This window comes from the organism of the source record quoted next, unplaced genomic scaffold (assembly GCF_019419815.1).
Source record: "Pyrus x bretschneideri cultivar Hongxiangsu unplaced genomic scaffold, Pyrus_bretschneideri_v1 Contig19, whole genome shotgun sequence".
Taxonomy (NCBI): domain Eukaryota; kingdom Viridiplantae; phylum Streptophyta; class Magnoliopsida; order Rosales; family Rosaceae; genus Pyrus; species Pyrus x bretschneideri.
In genome coordinates, this window is record NW_025999490.1 from 1,143,261 (window position 1) to 1,161,364 (window position 18,104).

The 18,104-nt window shown below is 37.1% G+C and overlaps 2 protein-coding genes and 1 pseudogene across 2 annotated transcripts in view; 2 read left to right on the top strand and 1 right to left on the bottom strand.

Annotated features, from left to right (window-relative positions):
* Positions 1-17,467, top strand: part of LOC125476533 (probable LRR receptor-like serine/threonine-protein kinase At1g56130) — a 54,904-nt gene extending 37,437 nt beyond the window's left edge. The window contains exons 4-11 of the mRNA XM_048582774.1: positions 14,680-15,068; positions 15,215-15,410; positions 15,511-15,675; positions 15,784-15,902; positions 16,045-16,255; positions 16,365-16,596; positions 16,748-16,898; positions 16,989-17,467. Of these exons, the coding sequence (XP_048438731.1) occupies positions 14,715-15,068; positions 15,215-15,410; positions 15,511-15,675; positions 15,784-15,902; positions 16,045-16,255; positions 16,365-16,596; positions 16,748-16,898; positions 16,989-17,384 (1,824 nt within the window). The 5' untranslated portion in view covers positions 14,680-14,714 and the 3' untranslated portion in view covers positions 17,385-17,467. The remainder of the gene's footprint in view (positions 1-14,679; positions 15,069-15,214; positions 15,411-15,510; positions 15,676-15,783; positions 15,903-16,044; positions 16,256-16,364; positions 16,597-16,747; positions 16,899-16,988) is intronic.
* On the bottom strand, positions 1,351-1,833 carry LOC103933264. The gene is made up of 2 exons (XM_048582613.1): positions 1,581-1,833; positions 1,351-1,499 (listed from the first exon to the last, which is right to left on the bottom strand). The coding sequence occupies exons 1-2, from the start codon at positions 1,831-1,833 to the stop codon at positions 1,351-1,353; spliced, it is 402 nt and encodes a 133-aa protein (XP_048438570.1).
* On the top strand, positions 10,340-14,615 carry LOC103933253 (annotated as a pseudogene).
* Positions 17,468-18,104: the final 637 nt, after the last annotated feature.

Below are 18,104 nucleotides of genomic sequence, written 5' to 3' on the forward strand. Positions count from 1 at the left end.
ACTTATGATAACAGTGAATATACAACACATTTCCACATCTGAGCATTTATGAAGGGGTGTTTTTACACCAATGAATGAACTCATACTACCCCCACAGAAATATCGTTTCTAGCAGTTTCTGGCTTTTAATGATGCTCGAATACACGAAGCTACAATTCCCCTTGTTTTTCACTTTTCAATGTAATCACATTCTCCATCTAGTTCTTCTATGTAAACAAAATCCCAATTGCACGACCTATGTATTTCTCAAAACAATAAAGGATTGGTATGTGCAAGAGCTCAACTCCAATATTGGAGAATGGTAGGGAGATATGGCTAACAAAGAAGAGGCTCAATTTAAGGCTCAAAGGGCTGCTAGGATAAAATTAACATATAAGGTAGGCATGAAAGGCTCAAACGATCCAAAAATGGCCTATCTCCTTTCTAAGTTATTAAATGAATTGATGAATGAATCGAGAGGTATAAAGCAAGTTCTAGAGATACATGTAAAAATGAGATCAAACGCACGAGAATAAATGTGATTGATGCATGATAGTTCAACCATATTAGGCTCAAAATCTCGCAAGGGTTGCATTAGATCACTAAATTTACACATGAAGCGCTAAGTCATGCTCTAGTTTCACACCAACAAGGCTATGTGCATTTGTGTTTCAAGGATGATCCAATGTATACAAAGCTAACAAAGAAATAAGGAATTTCACCTACAACATGCTTACTACTTTCTCAATCACCATCATTTGAATTCAATCCAATCATATCATTGAGTTGGAAACTAACAAAAATCTAAAGTAAAACAATGATTTTTGGATTTTCAAATTTTCAGATTTATTTTTTAATTTTTTTTAAAAAAAAAATGAAGACTTCCAGTGCAATGCATGAAGCAACATAGAAACAAAGCACCATTTCTTGTCCAATTCAATTTTTTCTGTCATAAATATAAATACCCCCCAACTTAAACTGGACATTGTCCCTAATGTTTAAAAACATAAGAACTAAAGACAAGCAAATGAAAATGAATGAGGAAAAACATTGGGAGTAAGACACTTCCCTGGTTGCTGCACCGCATGGCAGCCATTGTGTTCTAATTCGTAAATGCAATTTCCAAAGAAATCACCACCACCAAACTTTGATGTTTCACAGTCCTAACTTGTGTTAGATGGCAGCGACATGAACCTACAATAACAAAGAGTAAAAGGAAAGAATCAGTAGCCAAGCAAGAGAGAAAGCAAAATTCAAAACTAAATAAAATGATAGAAAATAAAAGGAAACAGAGGAAAAATAAAGGAAAAGAAAATTTGGGTTGCCTCCCAAAAGCGCTAAATTTAGTCTTCAGTCGAACTATAGTCCTGCTCAGGCGGGATCAAATAAAGGGATGTCAATCTTCATTGCATCGAAGTTGACTTCCAAATAAGGCTTCAATCGTTGACCGTTAACTTTGAATGCATTCCCGGTCTCCAGATTTTGCACTTCAACTGCCCCATGAGGAAAGACTTGTAATACTAGAAATGGACCATACCAACGTGAACGAAGCTTTCCAGGAAAAAGTTTCAATCTAGAATTGTACAACAACACCTTCTAACCAACATAGAACTCTTTTCGCAGGATGTTTTTATCATGCCAACGCTTGGTTCTTTCCTTGTAAATTTGAGCATTCAAATAAGCCTCGTTTCTCAACTCCTCAAGCTCATCTAATTGCAAAAGCCTTTTTTGTCCAGCAGCTTGAAAATCGAAATTAAGCTTCTTGATTGCCCAATAAGCCTTGTGCTCGAGTTCAACTGGCAAGTGACAAGCTTTCCTGAAAACCAATATGTATGGAGACATCCCAATGGGCATTTTGTAAGCTGTTCTATATGCCCATAGCGCATCATCTAAACGAAGAGACCAATCTTTACGTGATGCATTCACCGTCTTCTCCAGAATTCGCTTAATCTATCTATTTGACACCTCCACTTGGCCACTAGTTTGAGGATGGTATGGCATATCGACCTTATGAATGATATTATACTTGGCCAAAAGAGCTTCAAACTGCTTGTTACAAAAATGAGAACCTCCATCACTTATAATTGCTCTTGGTGTTCCAAATCGAGTGAAAATGTTAGCCTTGAGAAACCGTAGAACAATTCTAGCATCATTGGTTGGTGTGGCAATGGCTTCCACCCACTTAGAAATATAGTCGACAGCCACCAGAATATATTTGTGCTTATATGATGAAGGAAAAGGCCCCATACATCAAAAAGCTCAACTATCAAAATGTTGTTCAACGTCATCTCATTTCTATGAGAGATATTACCAAGCCTTTAACATCGACCACAAGCAACAACAAATGCATGAGAATCCTTGAACAAGGTTGGCTAAAAGAATCCAGATTGCAGAACTTTGGCTGATGTCTTTGTTGCTCCAAAATGCCCTGCATAAGCATATGTATGGCAACGGTTCAAAATACTTTGCTGCTCATCTTCGGGAACACACCTGCGAATGATTTGATCTGGACAATGCTTATACAAATAGGGATCATCCCAAAAATAATGCTTCACTAGAGAGAAGAATTTCTTCCTTTGTTGAGAATTCAAATCCTTCGGAACCACCCCACTTGCCAAGTAATTTGGAAAGTCAGCAAACCAAGGGACTGCACCATGTTTGGCAGCAAACAATTGTTCGTCAGGAAAAGTCTTAGTGAATGGAACAACGAGATCAACATCTTCTTCTCGAACTATCCTAGATAGATGGTCTGCCACCACATTTTCGGACCCCTTCTTATCTCAAATCTCGAGATCAAATTCTTGGAGAAGAAGTACCCATCTAATCAGCCTCGGCTTTGTATCTTTTTTGGATAAAAGATATTTCAAGGCAGCATGGTCAGTGTACGCAATAACCTTTGAACAAATAAGATAGGACCAAAACTTGTCAAGTGCAAATACTACAGCTAACAATTTTTTTTTAGTGGTTGAATAGTTCAACTAGGCATCATGTAGCGTGCGACTAGCATAGTAAATAACATGAGGTAATTTGTCCTTTCGCTGTCCCAAAACTGCTCCCACGGCATCGTTATTTGCATCACACATCAACTCAAATGGAAGACTCCAATCGGGTGCTGTAATAATAGGAGCTGATGTGAGAAGCTTCTTCAAAGTGTTAAAAGCAGACAAACACTCCGAATTGAACTCAAATGCAACATCTTTTTGTAGTAGGTTGCTAAGAGGCTTGGCTATTTTGGAGAAGTCTTTAATAAATCGCCAGTAAAACCCCGTATGGCCAAGGAAACTTCGGACTCCTTTAACTGATGTAGGTGCTAGAAGCTTTTCAATAAGCCCAATTTTTGCTCGATCAACCTCAATGCCCATGCTAGAAATTCGATGCCCCAATACAATGCCCTCTTGCACCATGAAATGATATTTTTCCTAGTTCAACACTAAATTTGTCTCTTTACACCATTTCAGCACAAGCGTCAAATTGTGAAGACAATCATCAAAGGAAGATCCAAAGATAGAAAAATCATCCATGAAGACTTCGATAAACCTTTCAATCATGTCAGAAAAAATACTCATCATACACCTTTGAAAAGTGGCAGGTGCGTTGCAAAGTCCGAAAAGCATTCTTTGATAAGCAAAAGTCCCAAATGGACAAGTGAACATTGTTTTCTCCTGATCTTCTGGCGCAATGGCAATCTGGTTATATCCAGAATAGCCATCTAAGAAATAGTAGTGGGAATGACCTGCAAGTCTTTCCAACATCTGATCAATAAACGGCATAGGGAAATGATCCTTGCGTGTGTCATTGTTTATCTTTTGATAATCTGTGCAAACTCGCCAATCTATTTTCGGTCTTATGGGCACTGACTCATTGTTATCATTTTTAACCACAGTGATGCCTTTCTTCTTTGGAACTACTTGAACCGGACTCACCCATTTACTATCGGATATTGGAAAGATAACTCCCACATCTAAAAGCTTGAGAACTTCTGCTCGGACAACTTCCTTCTTTAGCGGATTGAGTCTCTTTTGTGCCTCAATAATAGGCTTGCTGCCTTCTTCAAGAAGAATTCGATGTATACATAAGGTTGGGCTGATGCTTTTAATGTTAGCTATAGTTCATCCCAATGTTGTCTTGTAATCTCTGAGTACTCGAAGCAATTTTTCTTCTTCGAGAGAAGTTAACTTGGCTGCAATAATCACTGGCAATGACTCGGAAGCACCTAAAAATGCATACCTCAAATGGGTAGGCAATTGTCTCAAGTCTAGCTTTGGTGCAACTTCAACAGATGGATAAATTTTCATTGGGTCAGGTCCCAAAGCTTCGTAATGGTGTCTCTAATGCAGTTTATGTAGAGGGGCAGAATTGAGAATATTGACAATTTCAGTAACTTCTTCCACTTCAACTCTAGGAATGGAGGAATGAACTAGACAAGCTTCGAGAGGTTCAGTTGGATGTTGTGCTCGGAACTGCTCGCTCACAATCTGATTCAAGATATCAATACTAAAACATTCTTCCTGCTCTCTTGGATGCTTAATAGCTTCAAAAACTTTGAACACCACTTCTTTGTCTTCAACTCGCAAAGTAAGCAAACCACTTTTGACATCAATCAATGTACCATCAGTAGCTAAGAATGGACGACCAAGTATAATTGGAATCTCTCTATCTTCTTCCATATCAAGAATCAAGAAATCTGCAGGTAGGATTAACTAATCAACTCGAACCAACACATCTTTGACAATGCCTCATGGATAAGTGACAGATCGATTCGCTAGTTGTAGAGACACAAGAGTAGGTTTCATTTCGTCCAAACCTAGCTGTTTAAAAATATAATATGGCATCAAGTTAATGCTAGCACCAAGATCACATAAAGCTTTTTCAAAAGAAGATTTTCCAATTGTGCAAGGAATCGTAAAACTCCCTGGATCGATCAACTTTGGTGGAAACTTCTTTTGTAAAATAGCGCTACATTCTTCCGAAATCATTACTTTTTCATGCTCCAAAAACCTCCTCTTGTTCGAGCATGCATCCTTCAAGAACTTTGCATAATTGGGAATTTGTTTCACTACATCAAGTAGAGGTATGTTAATGTTCACTTTTTTAAATAACTCTAAGATATGAGAAAAGTTTTGGTCTTTCTTAGCTTTATGAAGTCGTTGAGGATATGGAACTGGTGCAACATTGACCCTCTCCAAAATCGAATCGCCTAGACGTGTAGAATCTGATGCATGAGAAACAATATTCGGCACTTGAGCACCTGAATTCATAAAACTCTCTTGTACTTCGGTGACAACATTCTCAGACTTTTCAACCAACGTCCCATTTTCTTCACCGTTTGTCTCTATAGTTCTCCCACTCCTGAGTGTAATAACCTTTAATTGCTCCATATTCCTCGGATTAATCTCAGTTTGACTGGGAAACTTGCCCTTCTCCCTCTCAACCATTGCATGTGCAATCTGCCCAACTTGATCCTCTAGCTTGCGAATAGATGCTTGCTGATTTTGTAGAGAAGTTTGAGTTGCTTGCATAAAATTATTGGTGTTTTGAGAAAGAGTGTTGGTAGTTTGAGCCAATTGAGCCATCATATCTTCTATTGAACTTTTCTTGGCTTCATTGTTCTGGAACAGTGGAGATGGGTTCACTTGATTTTGTTGATTGTTCTTCCAAGCAAAATTGGGATGATGACGCCAACCAGGATTATACTTGTCAGAGAATGGATTAAACTGTTGGCGATTAAAATTTCCAATTTGATTGGCTTGTTCTTCAATGAACTCCGGAAATGAACCCTTCATAGGACAATCCATACTAGAATGTGGACCTACACAAATTTCACACATATTAGAAACCATTTTTGACTTATTAGAAGACATTAAAGAATCAAATTTCTTATTTAAGTTAGAAATTTGGGTAGGCATAGCCGTAAATGCATCAATCTCATGTACGCCAACTTTCTTTGGTTGTTCTCTTTCTCCTCCCTAGTTTTGAGAATTGGCAGCCAAGGTATTGAAAAGTGTAGATGCCTCGTCAACAGTTTTAGTCATTATAGCACCCCAACTGGCAGCATCTATCATTCGCTTATTGTCAGCGCTCAAACCTTGATAGAAAGATTGAAGCTGCAACCATTCCGACAAACCATGATGTGGACATTTTAGTAACAAGTCTCTGAATCTCTCCCAACTCTCATAGAAAGGCTCGCCTTGGAATTGAGCAAAAGTCATTATTTCGTTCCTTAGCTTTGCAGTCTTGGAAGGAGGGAAAAATTTCTGCAAAAATTTGTTGGCCAAATCATTCCAAGTTGTTATTGAATTCGAAGGAAGTGAATGGAGCCAATTCTTTGCCTTATCTTTTAGGGAAAATGGGAACATTCGTAATCTGATAGCCTCACTTGGCACATGATGAATCTTGAGAGTGTCACATATCTCGAGGAACTCATTGATATGCAAGTTAGGATCTTCAGCAGTCAAGCCATAATATGATGGCATCATTTGAATGAAAGACGACTTCAATTCGAAGTTGTTGGCAGCAACTTCTGGTCGAATGATGCAGGACGGTGAGGTTGACATAGTAGGAGCGGAATACTCCATCAACTTTCGATTCTCGTTCGGATTATGGAGAGCCATTTCGTTAGTCAATTCTTGCTTAGTTTGCTCTCTTAGTAAGTGATAGAAAGTCCTTTCGATCTCTGGATCAAATGGTACAAGCTCTAAACTCCGAGAAAGGCGACCGTGCATAAACTTCAAAATGTACCTAAAAGCAAAAGAAAATAGAAGCAAAAATTAAAATCACACAAATAACAATAAAAATAAGTTAGAAACAGAACTAACTCAATCCTCGTCGACGGTGCCAAAAACTTGTTGCTAAAATTAGATTAATCAAAATCAACCCAATTAAGTCCAAAATTTTAATGCTCGCAAGTGTACGAATCGTAGTATAATATAGTAGGCAAGCACAAGATCGTTTCAACTAAGATTGAATGTAATTCTAACTATCTAACTAAATTTAAGTTTCATTTGAATTAGAAAAGAAAAATTGATGATTTGAATGAGAATTTTGAATTGGTGATGTAAATAAAATGAAATGCACTTAGCTAAGTGATGACAACGACAAAGTAAACAAATTATAATTCAATTGTGAAAAACACTAGAGCATCCGATTCACCATAACCAATCCTACTTAATTCCAACAGTTAATTATTAACAAATAAACATCCAACTTGACGGTCTAGTTCCTCTAATTCATATAGTATCCATGACATCTAGATTACTACGTATATTCATATGTGCTAATAATCTATGACATCTAGACTACTAAACACACACAAGTTCATTAACAATTTGGGAACTAACTAAAAGACCGCATGAAACCTAGTGTATGGCATCTACAACAAGGAATTCATGGTAACAGTTGCAAGACGCTAAAATTGAATTAACAACGTGGCATATGCGTTCACTCGCATCACATACACTCGATTCAAACCCAAGTGGTAGCTAATCACAAGAATTAAAATCAAGCTCATAAGCACAACAAAATGATACTCAAAGTGAATGAAAATTTATAAATAATTAAACTGAGAAATTAAGAATTTATAGTTAGGCTACATCGTAGCCCTAGCAAATGAAATTAGTTCCAAAACATAATCGAAATTGGTACTGAATCCATAAGAAATAAGAAGAAAATTTAGTTTAGAAAAAGCTTGAAAAATCCCCTGCTTTGCCGCACCTCTAGTATTCCTTCTTCCCTTCCTGTTTTTCTTCTTCTTCTTCTTCTTTTTTTTTTCAATCATCACCAGGCTACCTCTTTTCGCTCTCCAATCAGCCGTTTCTTTTTCGTAACTGTCGAAACCTTAACGCCCATTTATTGATCAAAAATAGCAGGTAAGAAGCAGAAAAAGAATTGAATTCTTCACTTGCCACTTCGTACACTCAAGCACCCATGTTGCCTCTTTTCACTCTCCGCTTGATTAGTAACTGATATTTCATCTTCCAATTCCACTTCCAACAAATCTTGAAGTAACCAAACTGCCCACTGCAAGTGAACGGAACGGGCAACTAAAATATGAAAATTGAATATGCCGATACCATTCGTCCACCGATAACCCACAAACAAGAGATTGAAACAGAAATTCGGTGTGTCGGTTGTGATCTACTCATTTCATTCTCTCTTCCTCTGCTGCCATGGTGTGTCAGTTGTGAGTCTAGGAAAATGAGATAAGACAATACAAATTCTCCTTTCTTTTGTCGGTTCGAATTCAAGGAAAACCAGCCTGGTAGTCACGTGCACAAATTTATTGCACTAATAGGTTGACAAGTCAACCTCCTTTGCTTGCAAAAGGATAGAAATGCTGCTCCTTGTTAGACAAAAGGGCAAACCTGGATAAAGTTTAGGTGAAAACAAATTTAGCATTTTAATACTAGCGCTTAACAAGATGATAAATAATTCCCAAGATTAAAATGGAGCCTAACAAGTCTTTTGTGTGAGCCAATTATACAATGGTTACTCTTTTAAACAAAAGATGAACAAAGCAAGCTAGTTATATTGCAATTCAGTCATCTCTTTTTCCTAGCCATCATGGTACAAAGACAAGTAAATTCTTTCATTTAAATCCAACACATCATAAGAAAAATGTAATTTTTTTGGGCAAAATAAGTAGTATAATTTATGCTCATCAAGCTGCAGAAAATTGATTCAAATTGGTGGATTTGGGTAAGAAACTAAGAAACCAAAATCTTTTCTTTCAGTTTTAAGAACTGAATTTGATGGTTAAGTTTATGTTTCAAGATTATCTTCCTTTCTCCTAAATACTGAGTTTTATGAGATTACATTTGGCAAGTCTGAAAACGAATTAGAAATACTGAGTTTTACGAGATCTGTTTGGCAAGATTATCTTCCTTTCTCCTAAATACTGAGTTTTATGAGATCACACCATCTTATGTTTATTGTATAATCTTATGCAGTAAGAAGGATTATCATCTTTTTCCTTTCAGATTTCAACATATTTGGAAATACTTCAAATTTTTTGTATTGCAGTTTGTAGTTAACATGATTATGTAAGTTCTGTTTCTTCAGTAAATTTTTATGCAGAAAGAAAGTCATTTCTCAGTGTGTAGTTAACATGATTACATAAGTTTTGCTTATCTTATCAACCTCATTCACTCATGTGTTCCTCTGTTCATTCATGATTGTGTTAAATTTATTTAGGTTAAATGTGTCTTATTCATGCAGTTACGCATGAAACAGTTGTTCCCGCCGCAACGCGCGGGCGTATTTTCTAGTTGATACTATTAGTCAAGACTCAAAAGTTGGATCTTAATTCGTTGACTGGTATGCAACTATGAATTTTTCTAGATGCTAGCAAATATATAGACAGAGAGAAAGCAAAGTCGTTTACATACAAACAAAATATTAAAGTCCCAATTAAGATGTTATGCTAGCAAATATATAGACCAAGAGAAAGCAAGTTGTTTACATACATACAAAATTATCTCAGTCGTCCCGATTAAGACGTTACTAGCAAATATATAGACCGAGAGAAAACAAGTCAAAATTACCTCAGTCGTCCTAATTAAGATGTTACTAGCAAATATATAGACCGAGAGAAAGCAAGTCAAAATTATCTCGTTCGTCCCGATTAAGACGTTACTAACAAATATATAGACCGAGAGAAAGCAAGTTGTCTACATCCATAGAAAAGTATGTCAATCCCAATTAAGACGTTACCATTGAATATATTGACTGAGAGAAATAGAGTTGTTTACGTACAAGCAAAAGTATCTCAGTCCCAATTAAGATGTTATTGGCAGATATATGGACTAAGAGAAAGCAAGTTTATATACATATGAAAGTACTTTAGTTGTCCCAATTAAGATGTTAGTAGCAAATACATGGACCGAGAGAAAATAAGTTGTTTACATATATACAAAATTATCTTAGTCCCAATTAAGACGTAAGAAATTTCGTAACAACTAGCTATATAAATGAGAAAATTATGTAGTACGCTACTGATAATTACTTATTTCAATGTACCCTTCCATGTTTTTTGTTAAAGAAAGAAGAAAGTGACTATTAAGTTTAAAACAATAGAATATTATATTGGCACTCTAATAATTTTATTTTGCACTCTAAATTCTCATTCTGTTAGATGCCATGGCTGATCTGCCATAGCTAATCCATATCCATGGACCCCAGCCACCCCATATCCTCCTTCCACCAGATCCCCCCACACCCCCGCATCAGAGGATTTTTGTGTGAAGCTTGTGACACCCAAAAACACTGTTCATTGAGCCCTTGGCTTTATATATAAAGATTATATATGTATACGTTGTCAATATATGACTAAAATCTAATGGTCTTCTTAATATTCTTACATGCAATGCATGATTCAGCCAGTCGGAATATAAGTGTTGGTCGTTTAAGTTCACGCCGTCGAGGAGAGCAAGTTCTGCACATGTACAATATGAAGATGAAGTTAATGATGAGGATACTATTACTCTGCTTCCTCAGCTGCTTCTGGTTTCAGCTGTCCTTTGCTCAAAATGCTACCACTGATCCATCTGAAGGTTCTCTCTCTCTCTCTCTCTCTCTCACACACACACACACACACACACACACACACACACACACACATTGCCACATTTAAGTGTTTTTGACCAGGAACTGGGCTTTTTTCCCTCAACAAAATGACATTTTAAGTGTTTTTTGACTATATGAAATGAAGTTTCGAGGAACTTATTTGTAAAGCTCTTTTTCTTCCCATATACAAAACATCCAAAAATTAAGGGTAATTTTCCTTTGTAATAATCAATTTGATCTTTCGTTTGGTTCGAGATAGTCTGGTAAGTGGTAACACAAGTAAAATCATGGTGTGACATAATCTAATACACACAACTCAAGGACTGAATTAACTCTGAGTGCAGTGAGGGCGTTGAACTCAATATTTGAACAATGGGACACACAAGCGGTGCCGGGGCTGTGGAATATCTGTGGAGAACCCTGCAGTGGATCTGCCATCAACGGCACCTACTTTGAGAGCCCCGATAACAACCCAGCCATCGTTTGCAATTGTACTTACGACAACGGTACTACATGCCACATCACCAAACTGTATGTTAAAACTACTCTCTCTTTATGAACAAGATTTCCATGCCACTGCTGATTTTTCACTTGCTACCTATATATGTTAACGTCATAATTTGACTGTGTCGCTCCATTTTATGTAGTTCTAAATGTTCAATCTTTTTGCTTTCCAGGAGAGTGTATGCTCTTAACAAACGAGGGGTGTTTCCAGAAGAATTTGTGGCTTTGAGGTATCTCACATATATGTAAGAATTTTTTTCAACTCCCTTCTCTATTTTTGGTTCAACAAAATAATATATTGAATATTAAAAATTGTAGAATTATCAGAGAGACGGGCCAAAAGCTCACTTCCAACAACACTGATACTGTCTCCAACTTGGTAATTACCACCTGCACAATCCGTCAGGTGTGGGGTTTATCTCAAAAGGCCTCGGCATTAGTTGGAGTGGGATTTGGATATTTAAACTCTTCTTTCTTTATTTCTCTAACCGATGTGGGATTTCAACAAAAATATGGTGATGCTGTAAGATTAAGAGTTAACTATTACACTTCCTTTCAATTTTTGTAGGAGGATCAATCAGAATTATTTCACCGGTCCCCTACCGGCATTCATTGGCAATATATCTGCATTGACTCACTTGTAAGTAGTGAGAGAACATTTCTTTAAGTACTCATACTTCTGATGAGACCCATAGCAATTTGTATACTTCATTTTGAATATTATAAACTACAGTTATGTTCTTTACACCTTTTTGCTACTATTTATGCTTTAATCTACAAAAAAATCATTATGCTTTTATTGAATAATGCAGTACTAGTTTCCTGGTATGTAATGTAATTAAGTTTAATGGTGCTTATCTTTCACTAACTGATATCTCCATTCAAGTCAATTAGGGTCAATTCATTCTCTGGGCCCATCCCCAAGGAGCTTGGAAACCTTAAGGAGCTAACTGTGCTGTAAGCCATGAAAAATTATAGAGCGTACAATAAAATTTTGTGTCATAAACATTAGATACAAAACCTGTTGTTATAAGTTAAAAATCTGAGAAGGATAACAATGGAAGAATTTTCTGAAGGTTTCTCTCTCTCTCTGCAAAATCTAGCAGAGCATATTCTCTTCATCTCTCTCTGTGCTTTACATAACCGTTAGAATCCAAGGTGGATTCTCTCTCTTCACAAAACAATCTCAGCCTTACATCTAGCTAGTTGCTAGGATCATTACACTTGGTATTTTAAACTCAAGTGAATACACAAATTTGATACACAGCTTATTTCCTAATCAGCTATAGACTTACAATTCAACAAAACCTTCTATCACTCTTCAATAATTGCTTTCAAGTAAGTGTTTGCCCGTTCAACATGACTTGCAGGGACATCGGACCAAATAATTTCTCTGGAACACTCCCTCCAGAACTTGGTAATTTAGTCAAGCTCAAGGAACTGTAAGTGCTTCATTAAATCATCAAATTTGAATTACATGTTAATTCCTTACGGATGAGCAAAAATTGCACTTTATCGTATGAAATGGGTATTAATCAGTTGCCTTATGATTTTCACAGTTACATGGACAGCTGTGGACTCAGTGGTGAAATTCCTTCAACATTTGCCAAGCTCACCAACGTGCAAACCCTGTAAGAACGGCTCTTAAATCGTATTTTAGATTTGTTCGTTTATCCAGTACTTTGAGATTGCTTTTCTTGGATGAGCTTAGTATAAGTCAACTTTTTGAATTTTAGCTGGGCATCGAACAGTCCTTTATTCAGGAAAGATACCTGATTTCATAGGGAATTGGACACAACTCGCTGATTTGTAAGTAGGGAAACCTTTGATCTTTTGCAATTTTTGAAAGCAGACCTGAGATGGATAATTTGTTCACAAGCTTCTTATATGTTTCTGTAGGCATTTACAAGGGAGCTCTTTCGAAGGCCCAATACCAACCAGCTTTTCTCAACTGTTAGCATTGAAAACTCTGTAAGTACAAATGTAGGCGAATCAGTGATATATACAATGGGAGCTCCTCTCTTGATTTCATAAAAAATCTGAAAAGCTTGACTAAATTGTAATTCTCTATCTCTTTCTCCAAAGATGGGATTTCAGTTTATTTTGCATATAATGATTTAGGCGAATCATGATATATACAATGGGAGCTCCTCTCTTGATTTCATAAAAAATCTGAAAAGCTTGACTAAACTGTAAGCGAAGATTCTCATCGATACAGATACTTTCATCTAACTTCTTTTTCCTTTTGAAATTTGATATCTTACTCCATCTACTCTTTATCAAATTTTATGTTTTTGGAATACAGAAAATTACGAAACGCATTAATCACTGGTACCATCCCATCTGATATTGGAGAATATCGAATTCTACAGGTACTGTACGTACCAGCGCATATAAGCTTGAGTCCCAAGTCTTTTGTCTCATTCTGATTGCTCCTCTCAACTCATCGTTGGTGTTGCAGGGATCTGAGTTTCAACAATTTGACAGGCCAACTCCCAAGTCTTTTGTTCAGCTTGAGTTCTCTTACATCCTTGTAATCCCCGCCTTTATTATTATCTTTCTATTGCCTTATTTTACATAAGTTATCAAATCTTTAACATTCCCTACTTTGATTGAAGATGTGGACTAATCCTTCTAGATTTTGTGCACCGCTGACCTTTTCTTTGTTCATCTCTTTTTCTTTTCTGGGTGCCTTCTACTATAATCCAAATGGCCAGGTTTCTTGGAAACAATAGTCTATCCGGACCTCTTCCGAGCCAAAAGAGCAATCAACTTCAGACTATGTAAGTCCTCGTTTCTTAAAGTAGTCATATAGAATGCACGGTGCATGTATGTGTTTGTGTATACTCGTAAACATTCTAATCCTATCTTACACAAGTTCTTAATAACTTTCATGCATTTTGTGCCTTCTGATTCTATTTTGTTATTTGCAGAGATTTGTCTTACAATTTTTTATCAGGAAGCCTTCCCCAGTGGGTGACCACAGCATCGCAACTGTACATGTCCTTTTATCTTTCATCTTCATTTTATAGTTCAAATCACCAGAATATGTTTGGATAAAAAATTATCGTTGAGATTCGTTTTCACAGTGCTACTTGCCTACTAAGTTTTGATCTTGGACATGGAATTTTCATTTGATAAAGATATATTTCTTCATATGTTGATTGATTAATGATTTTATGCAGGAACTTAGTGGTCAACAACTTCACATTTGACAGTTCAAACATAACGTGAGTTGGAAGTTTCTCTTACTTGTTTTTAGACAAGCAATACTATCACTACTCTTCCACTACATGATTCTATTTGGATAACTAATAATTGTTCTCTGTGTTTGCAGTCTTCCTGGATTGAATTGCCTCCACAGAAATTTTCCATGCAATCAAAATGCCCCACGATGTAATCTGCTCTTATGTCACCCATCATTTACTATTTTAACGCAACATCATGTTAGAGGAAAAGGCATTGCTTCTCTAGTTATGTATACATATGGATACATATTGCAAGCATGTTTTCATAAGTTCAGTAATACGCATAACTGTTTAGAAATATGTGACTGATGAACATTAGCATGAGTCTTCAATTTGACGTTTCATCACTAATCATGGCTAGCTTCTGGTATTACATGAAACTTTACAGATGCAAACTTCTCAATCAAGTGTGGTGGAAAACAAATGACGGGAAGTGATGGCATATTGTACGAGACTGAAGACTGGGCTCTTGGCCCAGCAACGTTCAATGTAACTAGTACAGAGAAATGGGCTGTCAGCAATGCCGGTTTGTTTTCTACATACAGAAAGAATGCATCGTTTCTAGTGAATACCCTTGCACAAGTCACCGGAACAGATGTGACCCCGGAGCTTTTCCAGACTTCAAGAATGTCCCCAGGATCACTGAGATACTATGGCCTAGGCCTTGAGAATGGGCCCTACACTGTAACATTGCACTTTGCAGAGACGGTTTATGAAAGTTGCACTTCACAAACTTGGAAAAGTCTAGGACGACGTGTATTTGATATCTATATTCAGGTAAGAATGCTGATAAAATAAAAATTCTAACTTATTTGAAGTAAACACCTCATTGGACAGGTTTTCGATGTTTTAAGCTACATTAACTAAAGACAGTGATTTAAAGAAGACTAGAATTATCACCTACCTCTTCATTTGGTTGCTAGGGTACCCGCAGGACGAAGGACTTTGACATATCGAAGGAGGCAGGTGGTGTTAACCGAGCAGTTGTGAGAAAGTTTAATGTTAGTGTGTCAGAGAATTATCTTGAAATTCATCTATTCTGGGCTGGTAAAGGGACTTGTTGCATACCCGATCGTAGTGATTACAGACCACTAATAGCAGCTGTCCATGCTGCTTCAGGTATAGTATGTGTTAACTTATAGAGATTTCCTGTGAGTGGTTTAAATGTACTTTTTAGCTGTTAATTGACACTGAAGAATTCGTATGTTTTATCGCTCAGATTTTACACCAACAGTTTCAGGGCTTCCACCAACTACTCCAAGAAAGAAGAGTAGGATTGGGTTGATAGTTGGTATTGCAGTTCCTGCTGGAGTTGTGAGCTTACTATTAATATCTACGATTCTATATATGAGGAGGAAAAAATCAGAAAAAGAGGACAATGAAGGTAAATGACCATATTATTAGTGGTATCTAATTCAGGTTTCTCTGCTATAACATTAACACACAGAAATAAGAATGCTTTCACGAATCATACTGTTTCGTGAATGTGCAGATATTCTAGGATTAGGCCCCCGGCCATATACTTTCAGTTATGCTGAATTGAGAGCTGCAACTGAAGATTTTAATCCTTCAAATAAGCTAGGAGAGGGAGGATATGGCCCCGTTTATAAGGTGAAATCTGTATTACATCAATATCATGTACTTGAAGTAATGACAAGAGAAATGAGAGTGAGCGAGCGAGCGAGAGAAGAAAATATATCTTCTTTTTTCTTTCCTTTCACGTCACTAAATTGTGTTTCTGTGTACATTGTAGGGTACACTTTCTGATGGTAGAGTAGTGGCTGTGAAGCAACTTTCAGTAGCATCTCACCAAGGGAAGAGTCAATTTGTATCTAAAATTGTTTCCATATCTGCTGTGCAACATCGGAATCTAGTGAAATTGTATGGATGCTGCATCGAAGGCAGCCACCACATTTTGGTTTATGAGTATCTTGAAAACAAAAGCCTTGATCAGGCACTTTTTGGTACAAACCTATCTATGATTAGGTTGCATAGAAACAGCATTTTCTGCAGTTTCAAGCACTCTAAAATTACTTAAAAAATGATTTTGATTGGATTTCACTAATATTTCAGGGACAAGTAACTTGCACATTGACTGGCCTACTCGATTCAACATATTGTTGGGAACAGCAAAAGGACTTGCTTACCTTCATGAGGAGTCAAGGCCAAGGGTTGTACATCGAGATGTCAAAGCCAGTAATATTTTGCTCGATGCAGAACTCTCCCCAAAAATATCAGATTTTGGATTGGCAAAGCTTTATGATGACAAGAAAACCCACATCAGCACCCGGGTTGCAGGGACAATGTAAGCCATCCTTTATTGTTTTTCCATAGGTTACATATATTATAGCCACACACATTTATACTTGCATGAGATTATAAGACACATCATGTTAATAATGCCACTAATGATCTCAAGAAACATTGTGCAACCATTTGATTATCTTGCATTGTAGAGGCTATTTGGCACCAGAGTATGCATTGTTTGGACATTTGACAGAGAAGGCCGATGTGTTTGGTTTTGGAGTCGTTGTTTTGGAGATCCTCAGCGGGAGACCAAACTCTTACAATAACTTGGATCTAGAAAAGATTTATCTTCTTGAATGGGTAAGAATTGCTTTCGCTTAGCTTCATTTTGGCATTGTTGTGAAGAACTTATTTATACGTTCCTTTGACCGTGGCATGATGGTTTTTCAGGTATGGACTCTACATGAAAACGACCAAACTCTCGGGCTGGTGGATCCCAGATTGACAGAGTTTGACAAAACTGAAGCGACTAGACTGACAAGAGCAGCTCTCTTATGCACGCAGGCATCACCGATGACGAGGCCATCTATGTCACGCGTGGTGGCAATGCTCTCTGGAGATATTGACATAGGCACTGTCATGTCAAAGCCAAGCTATTTGACAGATTATGATTTTAAAGATGTAACGACATTGTCAACATGTAACTTTTTGATGAAGGATGATACCCCATCAACTGCTTCCAAGCATAGTAATGTTCGCCTCAACTATCAGCCCAAAGGCAGCAATGCAAGTGGTGCTAACACCCTCGGGGTTGACCCTACGCCTTTTCCTGTAAATGTCACTTAGTCATTGCTCGTTGGCATTAGAGGACAAGGAAGGTGTTAAATAATGGGAAATGATTTCCACATGCTTCTTTTATCCTTTTGTGCACCCCTGTACTTGTCCTTGGGTCTTTTCTGCCTCTAAGGTTTTGGCTATGATGATGTATATCTAGAATAAGATACAATTTTATAGATATTTGAGTCAAAATTGCATGTCAATTTTGTGTTAGTATGTTGCGGTGTAAATCTCCACTTTTAATAAAAAGGAAAAAAATGGAAGTTTCTTTTTCTATAGTTGGTGCTATTCACACTCTCATTTTAACTTCTCACACATTTTTTTGGTAATTTTTGTCTTTTGGCCTTTTTTAATTCATTCGACGATCCGACGACCGAAAATTGAGAAGAGTGGGTGGAGGTAAAAATAGGTGTGAATAGCACCACCCTTTTCTATCTAATAGCCAAGTACGTATAATAAAACATAAGCAATCTTAGTAGATGCCTATAAACAAAAGCCACGAGTTGGCTCTAGATGAGTTATTGTCAATTGTTGATTGATTACGGTGTCACCTTAATGGACTCTTTGGTAGGGTTTTTGCATAAGCCAACTCTTTTACACAAGTGATTGTTAATTGTTGGTTGATCAGTGTCACTTGAAGAAAATCTTAGGTTAAATTGCTATGCAAGTGTCACCTTTCAAAAATAAGTGGTCTCAACGGTGGGGCCGAGTAAAACCAAAATGTAGGGA

What these genes read in the sequence shown, in the direction of transcription:
- LOC103933264 (XM_048582613.1), bottom strand. Translation starts at nt 1,833, where the DNA reads ATGCCCATTGGGATGTCTCCATACATATTGGTTTTCAGGAAAGCTTGT. An exon ending in GCGAAAAGAGTTCTATGTTG is followed by an intron (nt 1,500 to 1,580) that starts GTTAGAAGGTGT and finishes GTCCATTTCTAG; the next exon opens with TATTACAAGTCTTTCCTCAT.